This window comes from Balaenoptera acutorostrata, chromosome 10 (assembly GCF_949987535.1).
Source record: "Balaenoptera acutorostrata chromosome 10, mBalAcu1.1, whole genome shotgun sequence".
NCBI lineage: Eukaryota > Metazoa > Chordata > Mammalia > Artiodactyla > Balaenopteridae > Balaenoptera > Balaenoptera acutorostrata.
In genome coordinates, this window is record NC_080073.1 from 66,942,008 (window position 1) to 66,964,713 (window position 22,706).

Sequence of the window (22,706 nt, forward strand, 5' to 3'; positions counted from 1 at the left end):
GGGAGTTGGAGCTGGAGGTCAGACCAGCAACAGCTTGACTCACCAACATCTCCGGAATACCAATGGTGGATGCGGGGACACAGCAGGGAGATGAGGCTTTAAATTTTCCACCGTGCGAGGGACAGGACATCCTTCAAGGAGCAGGCCTGAGGCTCCCACGCCCCTTCCCGCCACACCTAGAAAGGCCCTCCCATTCTCACCCTAGGAGTACAGGCCTAGATGTGCCCAGGGTGCTGGAATCACTCATTAGAGAACCAAACTTCCAAGGTGGCCCCATGGAGATGCCCCTGCCCAGAGCTGACCTGTGTGTCCTTCCTATGACGTGCACCAGAGATCAGGAGGCCATGCTGGATTCAAATCCCACTCCTGCTACTTTCCAGCTGTGTGGCCTCAGGGGAGTTACTTAACCTCTCTGAGCCTCAGTATTGCCATCTGTATAATGGAGTTGTCTTGAAAGACAAATGAGTTAACATGTATGAAGCACATAAAATGGGGTCTGGTCCACAGGAGGGCTCCATAAATGTTACCTACTAATATTATCCATTGTCCTGTCACCCACACAGGAGCCCTGGGCTCTGACACTCGACACTTCCTTGTGATCTTAGACAGGCCCCTTGACTTCCCTGAGCCTTGGTTGTCCTCATCTGTGAAATGGAGCCCTAGTACAAGTAAACTGAGGCTCACACAGGGCCCCGCTGATACGGAAAGGCTGTGGGGGTATAAAAGTTTATACTCCAGACCCCAACCCACGAGAGCTCCCAGGACAGTGGTGGGAGGCACCGAGGGCGGGGCCCCACCTGTGCCACCCCCTCTAGCCTTCATCTCCCTCCAAGGGTGACTCACTCACATTATCTCCGGAGCCCAGGCAGGGCCTGCTCTACATACCTAATCCCAGGCCTGGTTGTGTCCCTAGCCTTTCCCTTGGGCAGCCTCTGCCTGGCAGGGAGAAGGGGAGCCCTGCAGCCAGAAGGCAGCGCACACCACACAGATGGGGGATGCGCCCGACACCTCACAAAAGCACACACATGCCCACGACCTGCTGCAGACACCAGGGCAAGCAGGCTGGCCTGGGCTCCTGTGATTTTGTCCCTCATCCTGTCCTTGGACACTGCCTGTGGCCCCACGCAGGGCCCAGCACCACCCCCTCGGGCCTTCCGTCACTCCCCAGGCCTCCCCAGGAGCGGCTGGCACCAGGGAGGGCTGGGGCCCAGGCAGCCAGACCCCTAATAACAACCCTCCAATGTGCGTTCCTGAGCGCCTACCTCCATGGGCCGGGAGCACATTTCATTCGGATAACAACAAGTTTCATCCCCATTTCGCAGATGAGGAAACCAAAACCGAGAGAGGCTGAGTGACTTTCCCAGAATCACGTGGCCAGTAAGTGGCTGAGTCGGAGCCCAGGTCTGTCTGTCGAGGCCTGTTCCTTAACCATGCACTGCCATCTCTGCGATATAAGCTGGGGGAGATGGATAGCGTGGGGTAAAGGGCCTAGGTCTGACAGCCTGGCTCCAAGTCCTGCTCCAACACCTCAACGTGTGAGCCTGGTCCAGCCACTTCACCCCTCTGAGCCTCAGTTTCCTCATCTGTAAAAGGGGAACAAAACACTGGGCCCACAAGATTGTCATCAGGATTCACGGAAGTGCAGTGAGGCTGCCTGGCACAGTGCAGGGTTCAGTCAAGGGCCATAGGCTGGCTCAGGGCATAATCCACATGACCAAGGGACTGGGGTGGGAGGGCACTGCTGATGGGGACTGGAAAGTGCAGCGCCAGAGCTTTCTCTAAGCCCTGTGCCAACGGCCCAATAGTGCTGGGTGCTACCCAGGAGCTCCCCATCCAGAGGATGGAGCTGGGTTCCAATCCCAGCTCCTTCACGTTCTGGCTGTGTAGCCTTGGGAAAGTGACCTACCCTCTCTGGCCTCAGTTTCCTTATCTATACAAAGGCCATAATTATGCTCCCTGAAGGACCCAGAGCCCAGCACACAGGAGGCACCCAGGACTTGCTGGCTGAGTTCTCACCAGGGCTCTGATGTACACCCTCAGCCTGGCAAGCGCACCCTCCCGTCCTCCCCGCTCCCTGGCACTCCTCTGAGCAACGCGAAGATGATTTATACTTCAGAGGACGAATCAATACGATATACAGCAAAAACATCTTTAATCTTTCACAGGGATTAGGCAAAAGGTACAGCGGCCCCTTTCTACTGGCCGCTCGATTCTGATTTCAATTTGGGCAGCTGGAGCGTGGCTTTCTCTCTCTTTTTCTTTTCATTTGCCTAAAGATGGTTCTCCAAATCAAATTTCATTTAGCAGGCAGGGTGGGAAGACCTAGCTGCCCAGCCAGGGCCCCCGGGGCTGCACACCCTGCCAGGGGGTCTGCGGATGAGGGAGGTCCGGCCAGGTGGGAGGCCAGACCCTCAGCAATGGGAAGGAGTGCAGGGGGCAGGGGCACAGCTGTGCCCCTGCGCTGGGCCTGGGCAGAGCAGCTAGTTCTCTTACTTTTCTAGGGGTCCTTTTAAAAATCTTGAGTAGACTTTCTATTTTCTAACTACTCAATGTCTGATTAGATGCTTGCAGAAAATTCAAACAGTAGCCTTAGCTTCAGCCAAAATGCAATGCCCTGACCTCACCCCAAACCCATGCCTCTCCCACGCTTAACACATCAGCATGTGTCCCTCCAGGCCAAGTGTGTGTGTGTGTGTGTGTGTGTGTGTGTGTGTGTGTGTGTGCACGCGTGACTGTCATACCCCCATCCCTTGCACAGGACTGGTCCACATGGGTCTCAGTTACTGCAGTGGGAAATGGGCAGAAGACAGAGTGACAAAAATACAAAGCAGTTAAGACCTCTAGTCCTGGAGCCAGCTCGCCTGGATTCAAATCCCTTCTCCACCTCTAACCTGCTCTGTGACCTGATGCCAGTTATTATTTGGTGTCTCTGAGCCTCAGCTTCCTTCCCTGTAAAATGGGGGTACCTGCTTCATCTGGTAGGACAGATTACCCAGAACACCCGGTATAAACAGAGGCTCAGCATGTGCCAGTGGCATAGGGAAGGCTATGTTGAGCACAGGGGGTGGCTTCCAGGTCCCTGTGGCAGGGACCAAACACAACTGAACACTAAGATTCTGGACCTCTGTCCCTGCCCCCATCCAGCACTTTTGTCCCCAAATCCAACAGAGGTTGCATCTGAATCAGAAAGGCAGTGGGCTTGTTTGGGGAAGGACTCAAGCCATCAAGGAGGAGAGGAACCTGCAGAGCAGGATGGGTGGAGCCAGTGCAGAGAGGTACCCAAGTCTGAGCAAAGAAAGAAAGGATTTGTGGGCAGTCAGAGGGAGGGGCGGGGGGGCTGGGGTCTGACACTGCCCAGCCTGCCTGCAGGTGGGAGTGGGGTCTGTCCACCCCCTGCTTCCTTCCACGGGGGCCCAGCTGCTGGAGCCTCAGCCATCAGTCACACTGCCCCACTTCCGCCACCCCACCGCCCTCGCCGCCAGGTGACAAGCACCCGAGCTGCTTCGGCTGTACAATTAAAGGGGCTTGTCTGAGATTTATAGCAGGATTACGCCCGCAGGGTGTTACCAATGCCAGCCTCTGGACACTCTGTGGTCCTTAGGAAAGGCAATTAGAGTCCCGGGGCTCTTCGGGTATAAATATAGAGACGCCATCCCCCAAGGTCAAGGGCGCCACAGTGAGCTATTTAGAGACAGGGCCTTGGGAGAGGCCAGGAGAGGAGGCAGAGGGGCCCCGTCTGCAGGGAGGAGGGTCCGCCAGGAGCGGAAGGGCCTCCCTGCTTCCTTCCATGCCCCACGCAGCACGGGAGCCGTCCCTTGGCCCCCACAGCTCTGAATCAGCTTGGCAGGGCTCACCAGCCCAGGTGGAGCCCCCAACCCAGGGGCCTGTCTGCTGCCCCAGATGCCCACACACACACAGTCCCACGCAGGCTGTCCTGCCTCAGTGTGACCATCGGAAAGGACCGGCCAGAGGCCCAGGTCTGGGCCTGCCGTGGAGGTAACCCTTGCTTGCTTAGCCTCTCCTTGCTTGCTGATAACCAGAAGCTTTATCACTTTGAGGATGGCAATTCAGGAATGCAGTGAGCTCCGCGGGCAAGGGGGCCTGTGGTAAGTGGGGAGGAGAGCAAGTCACTTTCCCACCCTTCCCCGAATCCCACCCACAGGGCACCTACTTCCCTGAGGCCGGCACAGCCCCACTGCAGCCCCTGCCCCTCACCACACGGCCCAAGTTTAAGGATTCTGAATTCCCAGTCCCTCAAACAAATCCTTGCTCCAAGAAGCTGCCGGTTGGCCTCTGGCTCCTGGGTCCCTGAGATGTCATTGAACAAGCCCACCTCCATCCCCACCTCCTTCTCCTCCTCTCTGCCTGAGAACAGGGGCTGTTCCAGCAGCTTCCATGCTGGGAATATTGACAGTCCCTCCGTCTGCCCAGCCATGTCCGCAAAAGTCATTCACATCCACCCTCAGGCCCCAGCAGTCACCCAGCCACCCGCCCACAAGGCCACAGGCTCAGAGGAGAGACTCAGGCCCATGAGGGGGTGGCCCGGGGCAGGAGAGTCCAAGGCAGAACCCAGGGAGCGGCTCCCAAGCAGTGCTCGGCCACCACGCTGTGACATCCCCCCGGCCCCAAGCACGACCCTGCAGGCGGGCGCCAGACTCACCGTCCTCACGGGACTTCTGGATGAAGGCCTCCACGCCGCTCTCACCGTAGCTGCCCTCTGAGGCTAGCGTGGACACGTAGTTCCACTTGAGGGCACGGACGATGTCCACCATGGCCTGGGCCTGGTACGTGTCCGAGGGCACCACGCGGGAGAAGAAGTCGTAGCGGCTGTTGTCACTCAGGTCGGGGGCTGTGGAAGCGTAGCTGATCTGGGGGATCTGGGGGCGAGAGGGGCCACTGATGGGGGCGGCTGGCACCTCACCCTGCCTAGCCAGCACCAGCCCCTACACCCCAACCTGCCTCCCATCCCATGGCCTTGGGACCCCACCCCCAGCCCTTCCCATGGGCACTGCCTCCTCTCGTCCTGGGGGAGACCCCTTGACATGGGCTGAATAGGTCCCAGCCCCACTTGACAGAGGAGGAAACTGAGGCCCAGAGAGGGTGGGCAAATGGTTGGTCAGCCCCGCCCCTGGCTCTACCCAGGGTCCCAATGCCTCCCACCCCCACTCAGCTCCCCTGCTCCCATCTCTCCCCACGCCTCTCCCGACTCCCAGCAGGAGTGAGGCTGGCATCAGGGTGAGAAGTGAGAGGCATGTCAGCACCAAGCCCTCTAGGAAGTCTCCCAACCCACCTCACCTGGGTCTTGTGGCCGGTGGTCCCTCAATAACACACACGTACACACCCCAGAGTCATAGGGGATAACGCACATGCATGTACAAACATACACGCACGTGCGAACACACACACACACACACACACACACACCCCACGGGATCCTCTGGGTGCCTCAATTTACATAAAGAGCTGGAACATCCCAGCTGGAGAGAATCCCCAGGTGGCTGAGACGGTTGCCCCAGGGATGGAGTGGGAATTGGGATGGGGTGGGGATGAGGGTGGTGAGAGGGGCCTGAGGGTTTATCTGGTCCACTCCCTGCCCCCAGGCAGACTTTCTTGTCACCCCCCAGCAGACCCCATCCCCACAGCTCCCTCTGGGCCCAGGCTCCTTCCTCCTGCCCAGCTCAGAGGGGACAGAGCCCAGGTTCCAATTCCCGCAGCCCTCGCCCCACCCCACAGATTGAATCCCAGAAGGCCAGAGAGAGTGGGGCCTCCGGGAAACCCTCTCTCCGCAGCCTGGGACACAGGGCCCACCCGATGCCACAGCCTCTCGTCGGCAGACTCCGGGCCTCCTGGCCCCAGCCCGGCTCCCCCAGTCACAGAGCACCTTCCTGCCCTCACACCTCCCACCTGGCCCCCCAGGCAAAGGTGGGACACGGAGCTCTCAAGCTGCCCTTCCTCCTGTGGTTGACATCCAACATCCCCAAGGGACATGAAAGGGGCCGTGTGGACCCTCCTGAGCCTCCCCCACCTTCCCCCCACCCACATCCCCGGTGCCCTCCTCAAAGGGCTCTCGTCTGCTCCCGGCTCCCCAGGACCAGCCAGTGGCCCGTGCTCTCCACCCCCTGCCTTGGTCCACACCGACATGTACCCTTCCTGTGTGCCCTTTACCCTGCTCTCAGTCGTCCACGGTGACAGGGTGAAGGGCTGGGCATACTGATCTGGGCTGATGTCAAATCGAAGATTGATCCCCCTAAGGAATAATTAAGATTCAATCCTGGCAGAAAAAAATTAATGGCCAGAATTTTAGTCCACATGGCAACTGAGGGTGGGAAAATATTCCGGGAGCCATAGGACTCCAGGAGCCCCCTGCACATGAGTTTGCCCACCTGGCCTCTGCCTAGGGTGTGGCTATCCCCAGGGATAGTGGGGGGATCCACCTTCCACTGGGGTATATACTCAACCTGCTCTGAAACTAAACAGGGGCAAAGCTGCTTCCCGGGAGAGAGCCAGGGGCTAGAGGCGGGGTTGGGCAGGACCTTCCACCTTAGACTCTCTGTATGTTTTCCATGTAGAACCACGCAAATACAGCACATGTTTAGAAAGCAAACCTCACTGGAATGTTGCAGAGCACATGCGTCCCTCTGCCTGCCTGAGTCAGCAGTGTCTGAAAACTAGCCCAGTCCTCTCGGCCCTGGAGGGCACTTGGCATGAAAGCAGCACCCCCTACAATGCGGACTCTTGTTGGACATTTGATGATTCATTCAAAAAGTATCGCTATTTTTAAGGTCTGATGATGGTATTATAGGTGCGGTTGGCTGGCTGGTTTTTGAGTCCCTAGCTCTTAGAGCGTGGTTTCCCCACCTCAGCACTGTTAACACTTGTGGAGGGGAGTGGGGTGTGATTCTTTGTTGGCGGGCTGTCCTGTGCCTTGTAGGATGTTTAGCCGCACCCTTGTCCCCTACCCACTAGATGCCAGTAGCACACCCCTCCCCAAGTTGTGACAACCAAAAATGTCTCTAGACATTGCCAAATGTCCCCCGGGAGACAAAACTGTCTCCAGTTGAGACCCACCATTTCAGAGATATGTACTAAAATATTTAGGCATGAAGTGATATGATGAGGTCTGGGATTTGCTTCAAAATAATCGCTGTGGGAACGCGTGGAAGAAGAAATAACACTGGCCAAGAGCTGACAACTGTTGACTGGTGTGGACGTGAAGGTACACTGCCCTGTTTGTTGTACTTTTGTGCGTGTCTGAAATGTCTACATTTAAAATTTTTGACAGTAAAACAGAACAAAATAAATGTCACCCTTGGGGTCATCCCTCTGAAGAGAAGCGCCCTGAATCTGGAGCTGGCAATGGAGATGCAGGGCCACCACAGCAGGTCCCTGAGAGAAGATGGCCGTGTTTGTTTGTTTGCCAGCTCACCTCTGCCAGCCCTAATCACACACCCAGAAATCCACTCGCCTCCTGATTAGAAGCAGCTTGTCTCCTACTTCTGATGTGTTCTCCCAACACAGGGCCATAGGGCCGGAGTCAAAAGTGCCCGCTCAGGGGAGGGGCAGCAGGTGCAGGGAGGTCTTGGGGCTGGTGGCCGAACAGGCCAGAGAAGCTCACATGAGGCAACTTCTCATCCCTCGGTCCTCCTTCCAAGCCACCTCCCCCCTCCCCTCCCATCCGGGCACTCGGCCTGGGCAGGGACAGCGGGTGGACAGCTGGCTGTCCAGGTGCCGGGACTCAGAGCCTCCCCCAGCGAGCTCATCCTGCGTCGGCCGGCTTCAGACCCAGGCGCCGCCCCAGCCCCCTGCACACCCTCATTCCCATAAAGGGTGGAAGGGCCAAGCATGGGATTCCTGCAGTTGTGTGTGTGTGTCAGCCTGCAGGAGTGCTCAGGGCCTCTGATTTCTGAAGCCCAGGAGGGGCCCCTGTGCTGCCCCCAACCATTCCTGAGATCCTGGAACAGGGACCCTGCCCTGAGATGATGAGGGTTGGGGAAGGGTAGAGCCAGCTTCCTGAACAGGGTCCAGGGGATAAGCCAGCATCCTCTTACACATCGCCTCTGCCAGCTCCTCCTACCCCGCCCCCTGCAGGCTCCCTCCTCAGCTCCAGGCCCTCCTGAGGCAGCCAGGAGGATGGCCTGAAGCAGTGATTTGGGAGTTAAACTGCTCAGGTTCAAATCCCAGGTCTGCCATGCACCGGCTGGGAAACCTGGGGCAGGTTACTTCACCTCTCTGGGCCTCAGTTTCCTCCTCTGCAAAATGGGAATAATTCCAATCCCTTTCTCATAAGGTTGTGAGGGTCACATGTGGGAACTCACGGGAGGTGCTAGGGGCAGCGCCTGGCGGGCAGTCAGCACTCAAGGGTTAGCTCTGATATGGGTTATTATCCCTCCCCCTGCACTTCTTCCTGGCAGCTCTCTCTCTGTTTTTACGCTCTAGGACTGTCCCTGGTGCCTCCCCCTCCCACCCCCAGCTCTCTCTCTGTAGTCACAGAGTTATTGCTTAGTGGGGACACCTCCTGGGGCTGGCAGGTCCCCCCAAGCTCCCCTCCCTCCCATCCCCACCCCAGCCTGGAGTGGAGGGGCAGAGGCAAGGACTGCCCTGGGGTCCTCATGGGCAGGGGGATTGTGACAACCTGGCCCTAGTGGGGCTCTGGCATCTCCGCAGCTCTCACTGTCCCTGCAGCCCAGCCGAGAGGGAGGGAGGCGCTGGCTTAACATCCTCCTCAGAAAACGTTCCTCTCCTTCACAACAGCCATGCCCATCCTGTCCCACCGCCAGCTCCTCCCTCTCCGCCTCCCTCCTGCTGTCGCCCAACACTTAGAGCACCAAACTGTGTGTTGGGCACTGTTCCAGGTGCTGGGGATGCCACACCTTCCTATTGCGCCCTCATAGGACAAGAGTCAGCAAGAAGTCAGACTCCAGCAGCCCTGACCAACGACGGCTGTCCTACTCTGGGGCCATCTGTCCGCCTGTTTCTCTTTCCTCTCTGCCTGCCTTCCTCTGCCCACAAAGCCCAAGACCTCATCTCCCCACATCCAAATCTTCCTGGTGCATCAAGGCCCAGCTCAAGTGCCACCTCCTCCAAGCAGCCCCCCAGGAGCCTTCGTCCTCCAGAGAGCCTGCTCAGACCTCCCGCAGCACCAAGTCGGGCTGCTCCAGGGGCACTGAGCACATCTTCCCCGTCCTCCCAGGTGTTAGGTATTTGGCCACTTAACAATTCAACAAGCATTCTGAGGCACCCCGCGTTGTGCTGGGCAAGGCCACTGGGGAGACACTGAGGGGAAGTGGGCTCATTCCACCCCCAAACCCAACACTCACTGCATCTGGGGGACACCCTGGGGAGGAGGCAGGTGGGATGCCCATGAGTGGCACACAGTGTGTCTGCAGCTGGCACCCAGCAGAGCCTCACGCCTACAAAAGTACGAAAGGGGCGAGTGACTGAAGGGGGAAATACATGAATAAACACTCTCTCTCCCTCCCTCTCTTTCTCTCTGGCTTCTGGAGTGACAAGGAGGTCACTGCCACATGGGAAAGACAAAAGCTGCTTCCGGGCTTGAGCAACAATGAAGATGAATGTCAAGCACATGTGTGTTTGTGTGACATGTGCACGTGCGAGCACATGCTGGAGCATATGCCCTGAGCACACAGCACACTCATTAATTTATTCCTCTTACCAATAGTCACCGAGTGCCAACAACCTGCCAGGCACAGCTCTGAGAGCAGGGGTAGGCGGTGGACACTGCCCCGTGGGGTACCCCATGTAGACAGGGGCAGGCGATGGAAAGGCGATGCAGAGTTGGTAGATGGGGATGGGGCCCAGGAGGAAAAAGAAATCAGGGGAGTTCAGGGGACTGTTAGGGAGAAGGCCTAGGGAAGCCCCTCTGGCAGGGTGACATTTGAGTCAAGACCCCAAGGAGGTAAAGGAGGCAGCCCTAGGTATTTGAAGGAGGGCTTTTTAGGCAGAGGGAACACGTGTATGTACGTGTATGCACGTGTGTGTAAGCATGTACATGCATGTGTATCTGTGTGTTCCAACCTGAATCTGTTCTGAACCTGCCCCAGGCCTGGCCAGCAGCCCCAAACACCCCCCGGGGCACAGAGACACTGGCTGGGATGAACGTGGTGCCCCAGGTGCCAACAGCTCAGGCTCTGGGTCACTGGCTCCCCAACCAGCAGAATCTGAGGACCCCCTGAGAGTGGCCGGTCCCCATCCCACCCCATCCAGAGGAGTGTCGGGGGATAAGCAAGCTGCCCAACATCTCAGAGTGCCCCAAGGGCCCAGTCCCCACGGCCTCTGAAGGCCAGGGCTCTGTCAAGGCCAGGGTTTTGTTCATAGCAGTCAGGGGTGAACCCCCCACCCTGACCTGTGCAAGGCCTGGGGAACCCCGAGTCAAACAGCTGGATGTCCGGGGCCGTCACCACGGACACCCAGGGCCACCTGACAGGAACCCCAACCCTCTTCCTGTGAGCGTGAGTGTTTAAAAGCCCCTCCTCCTCCCTCCTCTTCCCTAACCCTTGCCTCAGCACTCTCTGGAGCCAGCCTGCCCAGGGCTGTGCCACCCAGCTTTGCCATCCAGCTGTGCCACCTTAGGCAAGCAGGCAGCCTCTCTGGGCCTCAGTTTCCACCCCTATAAAGCAGTCACAGTAACAACAGAGAGGACTGCATTAGTGAGAACACACACAGGGCTGAAAACTGTGCCCAGCACATGGGGGCCCTCAGCAAATACTAGATATTTATTAGAGAGGGAGGCAAGACTGGGACCATTGTGCCCATTTTTCAGATGAGGAAACTGAGGCTCGGAGAGATGAAAGTGCCCTCTGAGTATCAGAGCCAGGAGAAATCAGAAACAAGGCACAGACCCAGCTCCCCTGCCTCCCTGTTCACCGTCCCCCAGTCCTGGCCTCAGACCAGGACACCCTCCCAGCCGACTCTGCTCTTTCTGTTCCACCCACAAGCCAGGCCGGGCAGCCACACATTGAGGCCGGGATCCTGAAGCCCCCTCTGGCCACCAGCCCAACCCAGGCCAGGACCCAGGCAGATCCCAGGACCCCCACCTGCCTGGCGCAGCCCCTCTCACTCGGGGAGCAGAGGACCCTGCATGGGGCCGGTCAGACCCCGGAGTGGCTGCCTGCTCCTTGCCCTTCTGATCCTGGCTGCATGAGGCCTCGACTGCCCAGCTCTCAGCATCGGCTGTTTTCTTTGCAGATAAAAGGCAGCCAGGTTTTAGGTACATGAAAGCTGCTCAGGCAGGAATGTACGGTTCAGAGAGCTGGCGAGAGGGCAGAAGGCCAGCTTCCAAAGGCCTGGGGCACCGTTGTTTCCCACCTGACCCCTGTCATGGCCTGAGCCACACGCCCTCTGCTGCAGAGATGGTGCCTGGGAGGAGCAGAGGTGCTGCCAGCCCACCTCCCTCCCTCCCCAGGGCCTCGGGGACAGGAGGGCATCTCACTGAGAGCCAGGCACACAGTAGGCGCCCCCCATACCCTTGTGGATCAGCGACCACCTCCTCTCAGCCAGGCGCTGAAGACACGGATTTAAATAACCCATCTTCTGGGCTTTCCTGGTGGCGCAGTGGTTAAGAATCCGCCTGCCATTGCAGGGGACACGGGTTCGAGCCCTGGTCCGGGAAGATCCCACATGCCGCGGAGCAACTAAGCCCGTGCACCACAACTACTGAAGCCTGAGTGCCTAGAGCACGTGCTCCGCAACAAGAGAAGCCACCTCAATGAGAAGCCTGTGCCCCGCAGAGAAGAGTAGCCCCTGCTCGCCACAACTAGAGAAAGTCCGCATGCAGCAACGAAGACCCAACGCAGCCAAAAATAAGTAAATAAATTTATTTTTAAAAAATAAATAAATAACCCACCTTCAGAGAACCAGCCTGCTGGGGGGGTGGGGGGAGGAGGTCCTCGGAGTGAAATGCCTCCAGGCTGAAGTGCCGGGTTGGGGGCAACAGGGATTCACTGCGGGGAGAGTCAGACTGTGGGTCCTGAGGAGAGAGCAGAGGCTGGAAGGGTGGGTCAAGGGTGTAGACAGATTGAAGAGGAGAAATGGGGCGGTGCAGAGAGGGAGGTCAGGGGGAGTTCAAGGCAGCTGGGAAGGGCAGTCAGGTGAAGGAATTGGGGTACGGCAGAGGGGGGTACAGTGGGGGGACCCAGCACGCAGAGGGGCACCTGCCCTCAGTCCTGACCCAGCCCGACTCTGAGAGGGACCCCAGGGTTCAAGAGCAGAGAAGCAGGCTTCCAAAGCCTGGAAAGTGGGGGATGCCCTGAGCAGGGGGCTGGGCTGGCGTCTGGGTGGTCTGTGGTCAGCGTGGTCTGTGGAAGGGCTGGGATGGGTCCCAGATGGAAGGATGGTCTGCCAGCTGCCCTGGGCCTCATTCCAGCCACACGCTGGGGCCTTTCCCCTCAACAACCACCTTCCCCCCAACCCACTGGGCCATTTGGGGGCCACTGGCCACTTTCCCACAGACCCTGTGGGAATTCAGGCCAGGCCGGTCCAGGGCGACTCACTTCAGGACGCCGTCATTAATCAGATCCCATTACCCTGCAGACACAGCCCAGCCGCCAGCTCCGGACCCCAAGCACCAGGTCACTGGGGGCCGGGCCATGTGCCCCGGCCTGGCCTGGGCCCGCCGACCTCTGCCCCAACACAGTCCATCAGCCTGCCCAGCCCACCCTGGGCGCCCTGACTAGCCCTTCTGCCCCTCTTGCTGCCCAGGGCACTCGGCCTCCCCGGCTCTGCCCCCTCCCCAGGCCCGGAGATGGGGTGTCCTCCTCTGCCCGAGTCACACAGGCCCCTCAGGCCAGCAGTCGTTCCCCTCCTTGACCGAGAAATGGACATCAGTCTCCAAGACTGCAAGTGCTATCTTAAAAGACAGTAAAATCTGCCCACAAAGCCATGTGGTCCCTTCGCCTGGGCTGCTCTGTGGTCACCAGCCTCCCCTCCCCCCACAGGCTCCCAGCCCACCTACACACCTCAGAAACTCTGTTGATTCCATCATGAATTCACTCACTCAGTGCTTTCCTGAGCACCTACTAAGCACCTTGCACAATCTTTGGCACTGGGGTAAACACGCAGAGACCAATCCCCGCTTTCATGGAGCTGACATTCCAGCGGGAGAGATGCCACTAAATGAGCCCGCACGTGACTAACATGGGTGCTGGTCCTTAGAGACACTTCCAGCTCCCTGACTTCCTGGCACCTGGCAAAATCCAACCACCTGCCCCTCATGCTTGGCCGGGGCCACCTGCCATGTTCTGGCCACTGAGCTGGGAGCAGAAAATGCTACCATTTCGAGGCCAGAGCACCTCATTGCCATTGTGAGACCCTACAGGGTACATATTCCCCCTGCTACCGTGACCAGCAATGTTCCAGGCCAGCCTGGTCCCTGAGGAGGTGGGCAGAGCACTCAGCCAAATCATGTGGACATGTAACATAGCAAGTATTCAGTTTACGTATTTTAAGCCACAGAGATGCGGGGCTGTTTGTTCTTGCAGCACCTCCTCCTGATGCTGACAGACACAGGGGGCGTAAGCTCTAGCTCCAGGAGAGCAAGGAATGGGTCTTATTTACCTCCACTTCAAGAGCCTGGATGTGTCTGGTTCACACCCATCACAGGCTGGCTTGGGCTGAACTGAATTAAATTCACACACACACACACACACACACACACACACACACACACACACAGAGATGTAATCATCGCCATCCTGAGAATGAGCATTTATTGAGTGCTTACTGTGTGCCAAGAACTGTGCAAAGTGGTTTTATATGACTAACACCTTTAAACTTACAATAACTGTATATGAAGTGGGCCCTCTTATTCTCCCCATTTTCCCGAAACTTAGGTACAGAGACATTAAGTAACTTGTGCAAGGGCACACAGCTAGTGATTGAGCTATGATTTGAACCCAGAGGAACGAGCTCCAGAGCCCATTTTACTGCCATGTAAAACCTCAGCCTCCCCCCTTCACAAGTGGGCCTACACATACATGTACACATACACACACACACACACACACACACACACACACACACACACACACAGAATCTGAGAGTGACGGCAGTAGCCTCCAGTGACAAGGAGGGCCGCCCACATCGACTGTGGCCGCAGCGGGGAGAGCCAGCCCTACTACCCCTCTGTGTTCAGCCAGCACCTCCACTCCTGGCTATCACACTATGGGCTGAAATGGTCCATCCATCCCCATCACAAAGGATCGGGCAGGGGTGGGGACCAGGGGCCCCAGAGGGTTGTGTAAATGGCTCTGCTTTGAGCAACAGCTAATTTCTGAACATAATTATTAATTTCATGCTTATCATATGCAAACCTCCGTCTCCCAGACGAGATGAAATTGATTTAATTAGAAATTCCATCATCAAGCCTTTTGGATCCAAGCTTTTAATTAGGGTCACCAACCCCACCCATGGCTGCCAGAGAGTGGGTTCATGGCCCCTGACTCCCCCCGAGGCCCCAGGCACAGCCAGCATGTGTAGGTCCCTCCACTGCCACCAGGGCCCCGCTGCCCAGGTCAGGGCCCCTCACCAGGACCCTCACCTACCTCCCACCCACAGCACGGCCCCACAGTCACAAGGGGCATCTTTTTCCTGCTGGCATCGTAATGGGGAAATAGTTTGGGAAGAGTTCGTATCATCTTGCAGCTGGAAGGACTGAAATGTTTAAGGTGGCAGAAGACAGGAGAGATAACAGGTCTCCTCTCTTCCTGAGAAATTCACACACCAGCCTTCTTCTGGGACCCCCTGCTGGGTGCTAATAAAATGCCCTTTACAGCTCAGCTTAGGGCCATCTGTCAAAATGATCAACAACACTTGGCATTTTAACAAAGCATTTTCAGCACATTACCTCTGACTTCATCTCCAGCTACCATCCTGGCCTCGCTCACGTGGCTGCAGCCACACTGGCCCCCTTGCTGTTCCCTTGAACATGCCAGGCACACTCTGCCTCAGGGCCTTTGCACTGGCTGTTCCCTCTGCCTGACTGCTCTTCCCCCAGGTCTCCCCAGAGACCCATGTGGCTCGCTCTCTCACATCCTTCCCTTCAAGACTACTCAAATATCACCTTCTCAGACCACCCTATTTAATACCAATCCAGCGTCCCTTTCCTGCACCCCATCTCCACCTCCCTTGCTTTGATTTTCCCCATAACAATGATCACTTTCTAACATGCTCTAGATTTACTTGCTTATTTCATTTATTATCCGCCTCCCCCTAAAACATCAGCTCCATGAATCCAGGGGCCTTTTTTTATTCCTCACTGTGTCCTCGGATGCCTGGCACAGCACTTGGCTCAATAAACTCAAGGGCCACTTCATTCCCTCCACACAGCCAGCCTGAGGACAAGCTCGGCAGGGCCCCGAGCACCTTAGACAGGTGAGGAAACTGAGGCTCAGAGCCTTGGGGCCTTGCCAAGGTGACAGAGACGACCGAGTTCTGATTCTCACATGGTCTGACACTTCACCTGGGTAAGTGGAGGGCATTGCTCTGCGGAAGGGGGCCGCTCCACAGCAGCGCCCTGCTCACGGAAGATGCTCTGAGGTCTCCCTCCTCCCACCCCAGGGCTCAGCTCATGCACCTCCTGGGGCCCTATCCCCCTGATTTCACAGTGATATCCTAGAAGGCACTAGTTGGGGGGCCATCCCCCACCCACCTATGTCTCTCCCTCCCGGGAACCCACCCAGCCTCTTATCAGGAAAGCAAAGGGACACTTGGATTAATTTCCAGGCCTGCTCTGAATTATGTTTTCCAGGAGAGAACCAGACAGATGCAGGCAACACGCCTTTGAACAAATATTTCCCCAGAAAGTGCTTTATTCAGTACCTTGTCTCACCCTTTTAAACATTATATGTTTTCTTAGGAGCCCAGGAAAAAAGGAGGGGGTGCCGATAAGGCACGGAGCCTGGAAAAGAATAGAGGGCGCAGAGTGGAGAGCCTCGCAGGGCTGACAAAGGAGCGGGTTCTGATGCAGGCTCGGGGGAATTACTGCAGATAAGAGCCGGCGGGGGAGCAGGCGGCGTAAGGGCGAGAGGAAACAAGATCCTCAAATCAGCACTTGTCCTACTTCATAAGCAAAATTTAGATCAATAAATTACACTCACTTTTGCAGGTTTTACATGCTGACTCCGTAACCTTGTCAAGATTGACATGTGGGAGGAGGCCGAGGGACGGAGGAGCCCAGAGTCTGGGGAGGAAGGGTGGGGGCCAGGGGAGCCCCATGGGGCTGCAGTGCCTGCACCCCCTTCTCCTAGAAGGGCCCAAAGCCCAGGTTTCCGGAGGTGAGAAGCAGGCCACCACACCCTCTGCCCACTGCCTCGCTGCAAGATTGCAGGCAAGTCACCGCCCCTGTGAGCCTCAGTCTCCTCATCTGTCCAGTGGGCACAGTGGTGAAAACCGGCCTCTGTCAACAGACATGAAAGCTTGGAAAGAGACACAAACATCCAAGATGCCAGGAGCCATTATTATGTGTCTGATACATACCAGGTGCGGCAGCTACTGATACAGACTCTCCTGTTGATTCTCACCACACCCTGAGGGAGCGCGAAGGTTTCCTTCGCCCCGATTGACACGAGAGGCTGCAGCTCAGAGCTGAGGCCCGTGCCTGGGGTCACCTAGCGTTGGGGCCGGGAGCCACACCCAGGCCCACCTAATGGCCAAGCTGGGCTTTCTCCATGCCATGAGGCTGCCTGTGGGCCAGGGAGCCGGGCAGCACCCGGCACCAGGCCACACCCAAGTGTCCAAGGGGCAGGGGCTCGGGACCAGCCCAGGGGGCTGCCGTATCCCAGGGCGTCGAGGTGAGGGTGCGGCTGAGGAGGGACCGGGCACTCAGAACCGGCCGGGCCGGGGCCGGGCATCCTGAGAGCCGGGTGGGGCGGCAGAAGGCAGGAGGCTGCGCAGGTATTAGCGGAATCCAAGCAGGTCCATGAGCTACCGTTTCAGAAGCTCCTACACCACGCCCAGCACTCCACAGGGATTCTCTCATTTAATCTGCAGACAATAACCCCACAAAGTGAATGCTATTATTACCTTCATTTTGCAGATAAGACAACTGAGGCCCAAGAAAATATGGAAACAAAATCACACAGCAAGTGGCAAGGCAGGATTTGAACCCAGGTCTGACTCCGGCACCTGGGCGCTCTCACCACTACGCCCCGCCTGGCACATACTCCGTTTTCGTTGCCAGCCTCCTGCCCTCTGCCCACACCATCCCTGCCCCTGGGAAGCAGCCAGGATGGGGAGCCAAGAGTCCTTGCTCCTGGCCTTTCCTCACCACATCTCTTGGACACACACTTCCCGTGTCCGAGCCTCAGTTTCCACATCTGTTCAATGGAGGTTTAATGAGCCCTGGACTCACAAGTAAGGACAGAGGACGGGGCCTCCACGATGTGGGGGTGACATCCAGAAGCCTCTTCCACAGAACCCGCTGAGCCCACCCCCAAGCTGCGGGTGTCGGGGGCGGGGCCGGGATGACCTCAGTGAACGGGGTGCCCCTGGAGCATCTGTAACGGCACTGTCCTGCTGGCCAGCGATGGGGGCGTGGCCAGGCGGGGAGAGATGAACCACGGCGTCTGCCCAGTGTTCTCCCAAGTCAGGTAAATGTGCTGCGCTGCGTGGAATATATGGCTCTGTATTAATATAATATGATATAATGGGATGCACGAACATTATCGAACACACAAGCCGATAAAAGTCACATCACCATCACTCCAGGTAATTTACATCACAGCTCAGCCACAGCCAGGCTGGCAGGGAGGAGGCCCCACTGCAGCGAGGGAGCCTGAGCCCTGGGCTGGACAGGGGAATGGGTGGGCCAAGTGCAGCAATTTAGCCAAGACCACAGGGCAGGCTGACAACTAGCCACCTGCAGAGCTCATCTCTCCCCTGCCCACCCCACTTTGACCCAGCACTGCCTCCCGGGGCCCTGGGATGGAGCCAGCTGCTGAGAACCCAGCCTGCAGGGGGCACCGCCAACCTCCAGGGGCTTCTCTGATTCCTAGCTGCCCCCACCGCTGTCCTCAGGCACTGGCAGCCCCTGGCGCTGACCCATCTCTCACCAGCACCCTCAGGAAGGGGGCCCCATGCAGGTGTACCTGGGGTGCTGTTCTAACCCAGGGTTCCCTCTTGGGGGACGTTTGCTGTGGAAGCCCCATCTCCATCTGCAAAACAAGGGTTTCTGGGCCCTGGCAAGGGTGGAGGTGATATGGGCCTCTCACCCCATCATGCATTCATTTAAAATATATTTACAGGATTTCTCTGGTGGTGCAGTGGTTAAGAATCTGCCTGCCAATGCAGAGCACATGGGTTCAATCCCTGTCTGGGAAGATCCCACGTGCCGCGGAGCAACTAAGCCCGTACGCCTAGAGCCCGTGCTCCACAACAAGAGAAGCCACCACAATGAGAAGCCCGCACACCGTAATGAAGAGAAGCCCCCACTCGCCGCAACTAGAGAAAGCCCGTGAGCAGCAACGAAGACCCAGTGCAGCCAAAAATAAACAAATAAATTTATTAAACAAAAATAAAATATATTTACTGAGCACTCATTCTGTGCCCAGCGCCATGGTAGGCACCGGGAGACCACAGTGAGCAAAAGCAGACAAACTGCTGTTCCCGTGGAGCTGAGTCCCGTGGGAGAGACGGTCCCTAACCAGATACGCACACCAACACATACATAATCACAGCCTCTGAGATGGGCTGGGAAGAGGTCGGGGGAGTGCAGGGGGGCACCTGTGAGAGCCTGGAATAAGGGCCTGAATCCGGTCAGGGCACCCAAGGAGGGCTCCCTGAGGAGGGGCAGTGAGCTGACACCTGAAGGATGGGTAGGCAATACCCAGGTAAAGCGGGAAGAACAACCCAGATAGAAGGTGAGACAGGTGCAAAGGCCCTGTGGCTGGTTCAAGGAAAGGCAAAAACACAGAGAGGATGGGAGAATATAGCATGAGACATGGTTGTACTGGAAACAGATCCGGGACAAGATGGGAACCATCAAGTGCATTGGGAAGGCTACTGCACTAGTCCAGGTAAGAGGTGAGGGTGGCCTGGCCCAGGGGTGTGTGTGGAGATAGAGAGAAGTATGACACCCCCCCCCCCGCAAAAGCCCTCCAGCTCCAAGTGTCTCCCTCTGTGACAAAACTCTCAGTGAGCCCTCCCCTGAACTCTGAGCGCACCCAAGACCAAAAGAAGAGCCTGAAGTCAGGAGCCAGGCAAACAAGTTCTCCGGGGTCAGCTGCCCGCTTCTCCTCTGGGCCAAGTCCATTCCTTCAAGATAACTGGTCTCCTGGGGATTCTCCAGCTGCCCCAGTGACATAGCAGGTTGAGGAGGGGCCAGGGACTCAGCCCAGAGCGGAGGGGAAGCTACCCCGCCTCTCACCCCCATTGCCAGCACCTTCTACCGCTCTGAGATCTGGCCAGGGTGGAAAGAGCCTGAATTCTAGTCTGTCACTAACTCATCGTGTGACCTCAAACTAGACCCTCTTCCATCCTGTGCCCCAGGTTTCTCACCTAATAATCATAAAATAACAATCACAGTAATAACTGACATTTACTGAATGCTTACTATGTGCCAGGCTCTGTTCTCAGCACTCATTTATTTCGTCCTCACCAGACACCTGTCATCAAGGTACTAGCATTCCACCTACTTTACAGGTGAGGAAACCGAGGCCCAGAGAAGTTGAATTACTTGCCCAAAGACATGCATCTGAACTCTCGCCGCTGGGCTCCACCTGCCATCAGCCTCTGCCACCTCCCCATGGAAGTAAGGATTGACCTGAATCACCTCTGAGACACCCCAGCTCTGTTGTGCTGCCTCTGTGCCTCTCAGCCCAGAAATTCGGCCTCCAGCCTGGAAGGGCCCAGCTTCTCCCAAAGGATGGCAGGTAGGATTTGGAGGGGGGGGGGGGGGGACTCTCTCCCCAGACCCTTCTGCTTCCTTCCATCTACTGCAGAAACCTGTAGATGTCTGATTCCGTTCAGCGACCACAGCCCACCTGCCCACAGTGTGCCTGGTACTGTGATGGGATGGGGACAGCACGGTCCTGCCCAGTACTGAGGACCTGCTCTATGCTCTTCCCCCAGCAGCCCAGGTGGGATGAGTCCTGGGCATCCACCAAGGTACCAGCTCATGAAGGCAGTGGCCCTGGAACTTCCCTTCTTACTTCTCCTCCATCCTGAGGGCACCTCCCAGGAAAGCTGCCCGCCATGCTCATCTCAGGTCTGCTCTGGGGTCTGACCTGTGACTGGGCCTTCTAACCTCACTAATTTACTTCTGACAACACCCTTTCCAGGTAGACATTGCTCTCTGCACTTTATGCGCAAGGACCTGGAGACAGGAAAGAAGTCGTTGGCCCTCAATCCCTCAGCTACTGATGGAAACCCAGGCCCACCAGCGCCAGAGCAGGAATCCTTCCATCCTGCTGCCTGGCCTCCCTCCAAGCCCACAGCGAGAGCCACCAGCACATCTGGGGCCTGTCCAGACAATGAGGGGACAGGCAGGACATGCCCACAGACTCCCCCTGTCCCAGCCCACGTGTCCAGTTTCCAGCAACTGGTGACCTGAGCTGACGCTTCTCTCTGAGAGGGAAGCCCGGAGCGGATCTTGGCGCCTCCCACCTGGTCCCCCCGACTCAAGCCCCTGCCCCAGAATCTCCATAAAGCCAGAGAGTTGACAAAGGTCTGCCCGTGAGCCCGGGCCACAGCAGGTCCCACTGGGGGCAGCCGCCGGGAGCAGTGCCCGGAGAGGGGTCCCGTCTCCCAGCGCAGCCAGGCCCAGCAGACAGCGGGCACCTGCAGGGACAATTCAGAAGGGCCCAAAGCCTCCCAAGCATCTCCCCAACACCTGCTGCCTGGCCGACTTTGGCTCTTACCAACCCTCCCCCCACTCACTTCCCTCTGGCCACACTGGCCTCCTTAAACAGCCCCTGAGCCCCAAGCATGGTCCAGCCTCACAGCCTTTGCACGTGCCATGCCCTCTGCCCGGCTGGCTTCCCCCCGCAGAGCCACAGAGTACAAACACCCTTTCACTCATTCACATCTCTGATCAAACATCACCTTCTCAGAGAGGCTGTCACTGAACAGCTCATCTCAAGCAGCCCCACACCCCTCCCTGGCCCCTGACCCATGGCCCTTCTCACTCGACTTGATATAACACATCTCTGCTGGAGGAAGCGTCTGGAGGGAGCTGTGCCTCACAGGATTGGCAGCCTCAACAGCCTGTGAGTCACAGGGGCTGGGGCGTCCCGCACCCACTGCCCAGCCTCAGGAGTTAGAGGTCGAGCTGGTGCCCCTCCCCTAGCCCAGGCTTCAGGGCCATCTATCCTGCCTGGCAGCTCTCCTTCACCCGCCCCTTCCTCCAGCTCAGGCCTGGAGATGAAGACTGCAAGAAGGTCCTTTAGGGCGGGCTGGGGGAGTGGAGGGGCAGGAGGCCACAGGGAACAGCCTCTCTCCAGGGGACCCCTGTGTCCCCCAGGCAACACGGAGCCAAGCAGAGACAGGTCCCCCCATGGTCACCCTCAGGGCAGCCAAGGCCTGCCCAGGTGGACACTCCAGGTAATCCAATCTCATGCTCCAGAGTATCAGCCAATGGGGGCAGGGACCAGGGAGGAGGAAACACGCACACACGGACACAGACGTGGACACACCTGGCAGCCCTGCCAAGAGCCGGCAGATTCAGTCCACCAAAACCAAAGGACCCGCTCACGTGCATGTGCCGAGGGCGTTGTGTGCACACACACACACACACACAAGTGCTCGCCCCTGCCCACTCCATATACACCCAGGTACACAGACACGAGAGCACACACTACACACACAGAATTACATGAGTCACACACAGATACACCTAGAGACAGATGGTATGCTCTGAGCCAGGCATGCACACTAGGTCTACCTGAGTGTACCTGAGACACCCGCCCCCATATTCAGGAGCACAAGCTCACACAAGCACGCCCTGAGTCCCACACACACATCCTGGACACACAAGCACACATGCTGACAGTGGCTCATGGTGCTAAATATACCTGAATGTGTGTGTGTGTGTGCACGTGCACACACACACACACTCCTGTATAATCAGGATGGGCAGGGACAGCATTTACTGTGCATTTTGGGGAGCACAAAAGAATGTTCATAACACCCCCTGAACTGTCACCACCCTGCCCAGCTGCCCATCAAGCAGCTGGAACTCTCAACTGCCCACAGTGAGCAGGAAAGTGCTGACCACTCTCCCCCATTACCACCCGGCAAAGGGGCGGTTTTTCTGCAGGGTTGATCCAACCAATAGGAGATCCAGACTGGCAGGGGCAGAGCTCAAGGTGGGCGAGGGCCAATGAGCCTAGACAGGGTCAGTGGGGGTTGAGGGGACCGAAGGACTGGGCACCAGGGGGAGGGGCAGCCCAGAGACTGTGAGCCCGCCTGCCATGCTTGTCCACCTGTCCCGCTCCCTTGGATACCATGGGTTGGGGAGAGGGCTGGAGTTGGCAGGCCTGTCCCTCACTCCAGGCCCCAGCCCACCCAGGTAACTGGCACTGCTGGAGGGAGAGCGCCCTGGCTGGCCAGCACCTCCCACTGTTCCCCGGGTGTCCAGCACTTCCCTGAGGCTGCAGGGACGTGAAGATCCCCAACAAGAAATGGGGGCCTTGCCCAGAGACCCCGAGACAGGGGAGGCCTCATCCCTCACCGCAAGTCGTACCTAAATATCTGTA

The 22,706-nt window shown here is 57.6% G+C and overlaps 1 protein-coding gene across 9 annotated transcripts in view; it reads right to left on the reverse strand.

Annotated features, from left to right (window-relative positions):
• The window catches only part of GRM4 (glutamate metabotropic receptor 4), a 113,235-nt gene that overhangs the window by 58,714 nt on the left and 31,815 nt on the right, over positions 1–22,706 (reverse strand). For 8 of the 9 annotated variants that reach the window (XR_009009612.1, XR_009009613.1, XM_057555611.1 and 5 more), the window contains exon 3: positions 4,661–4,877. The exons of the other annotated variant lie outside the window; for it this stretch is intronic. Coding sequence is in view for 6 of the 8 variants with exons in the window: in XM_057555611.1 (XP_057411594.1) it covers positions 4,661–4,877 (217 nt within the window). In the remaining 2 variants the exon portion in view is untranslated. The remainder of the gene's footprint in view (positions 1–4,660; positions 4,878–22,706) is intronic. 9 annotated transcript variants of the gene reach the window in all.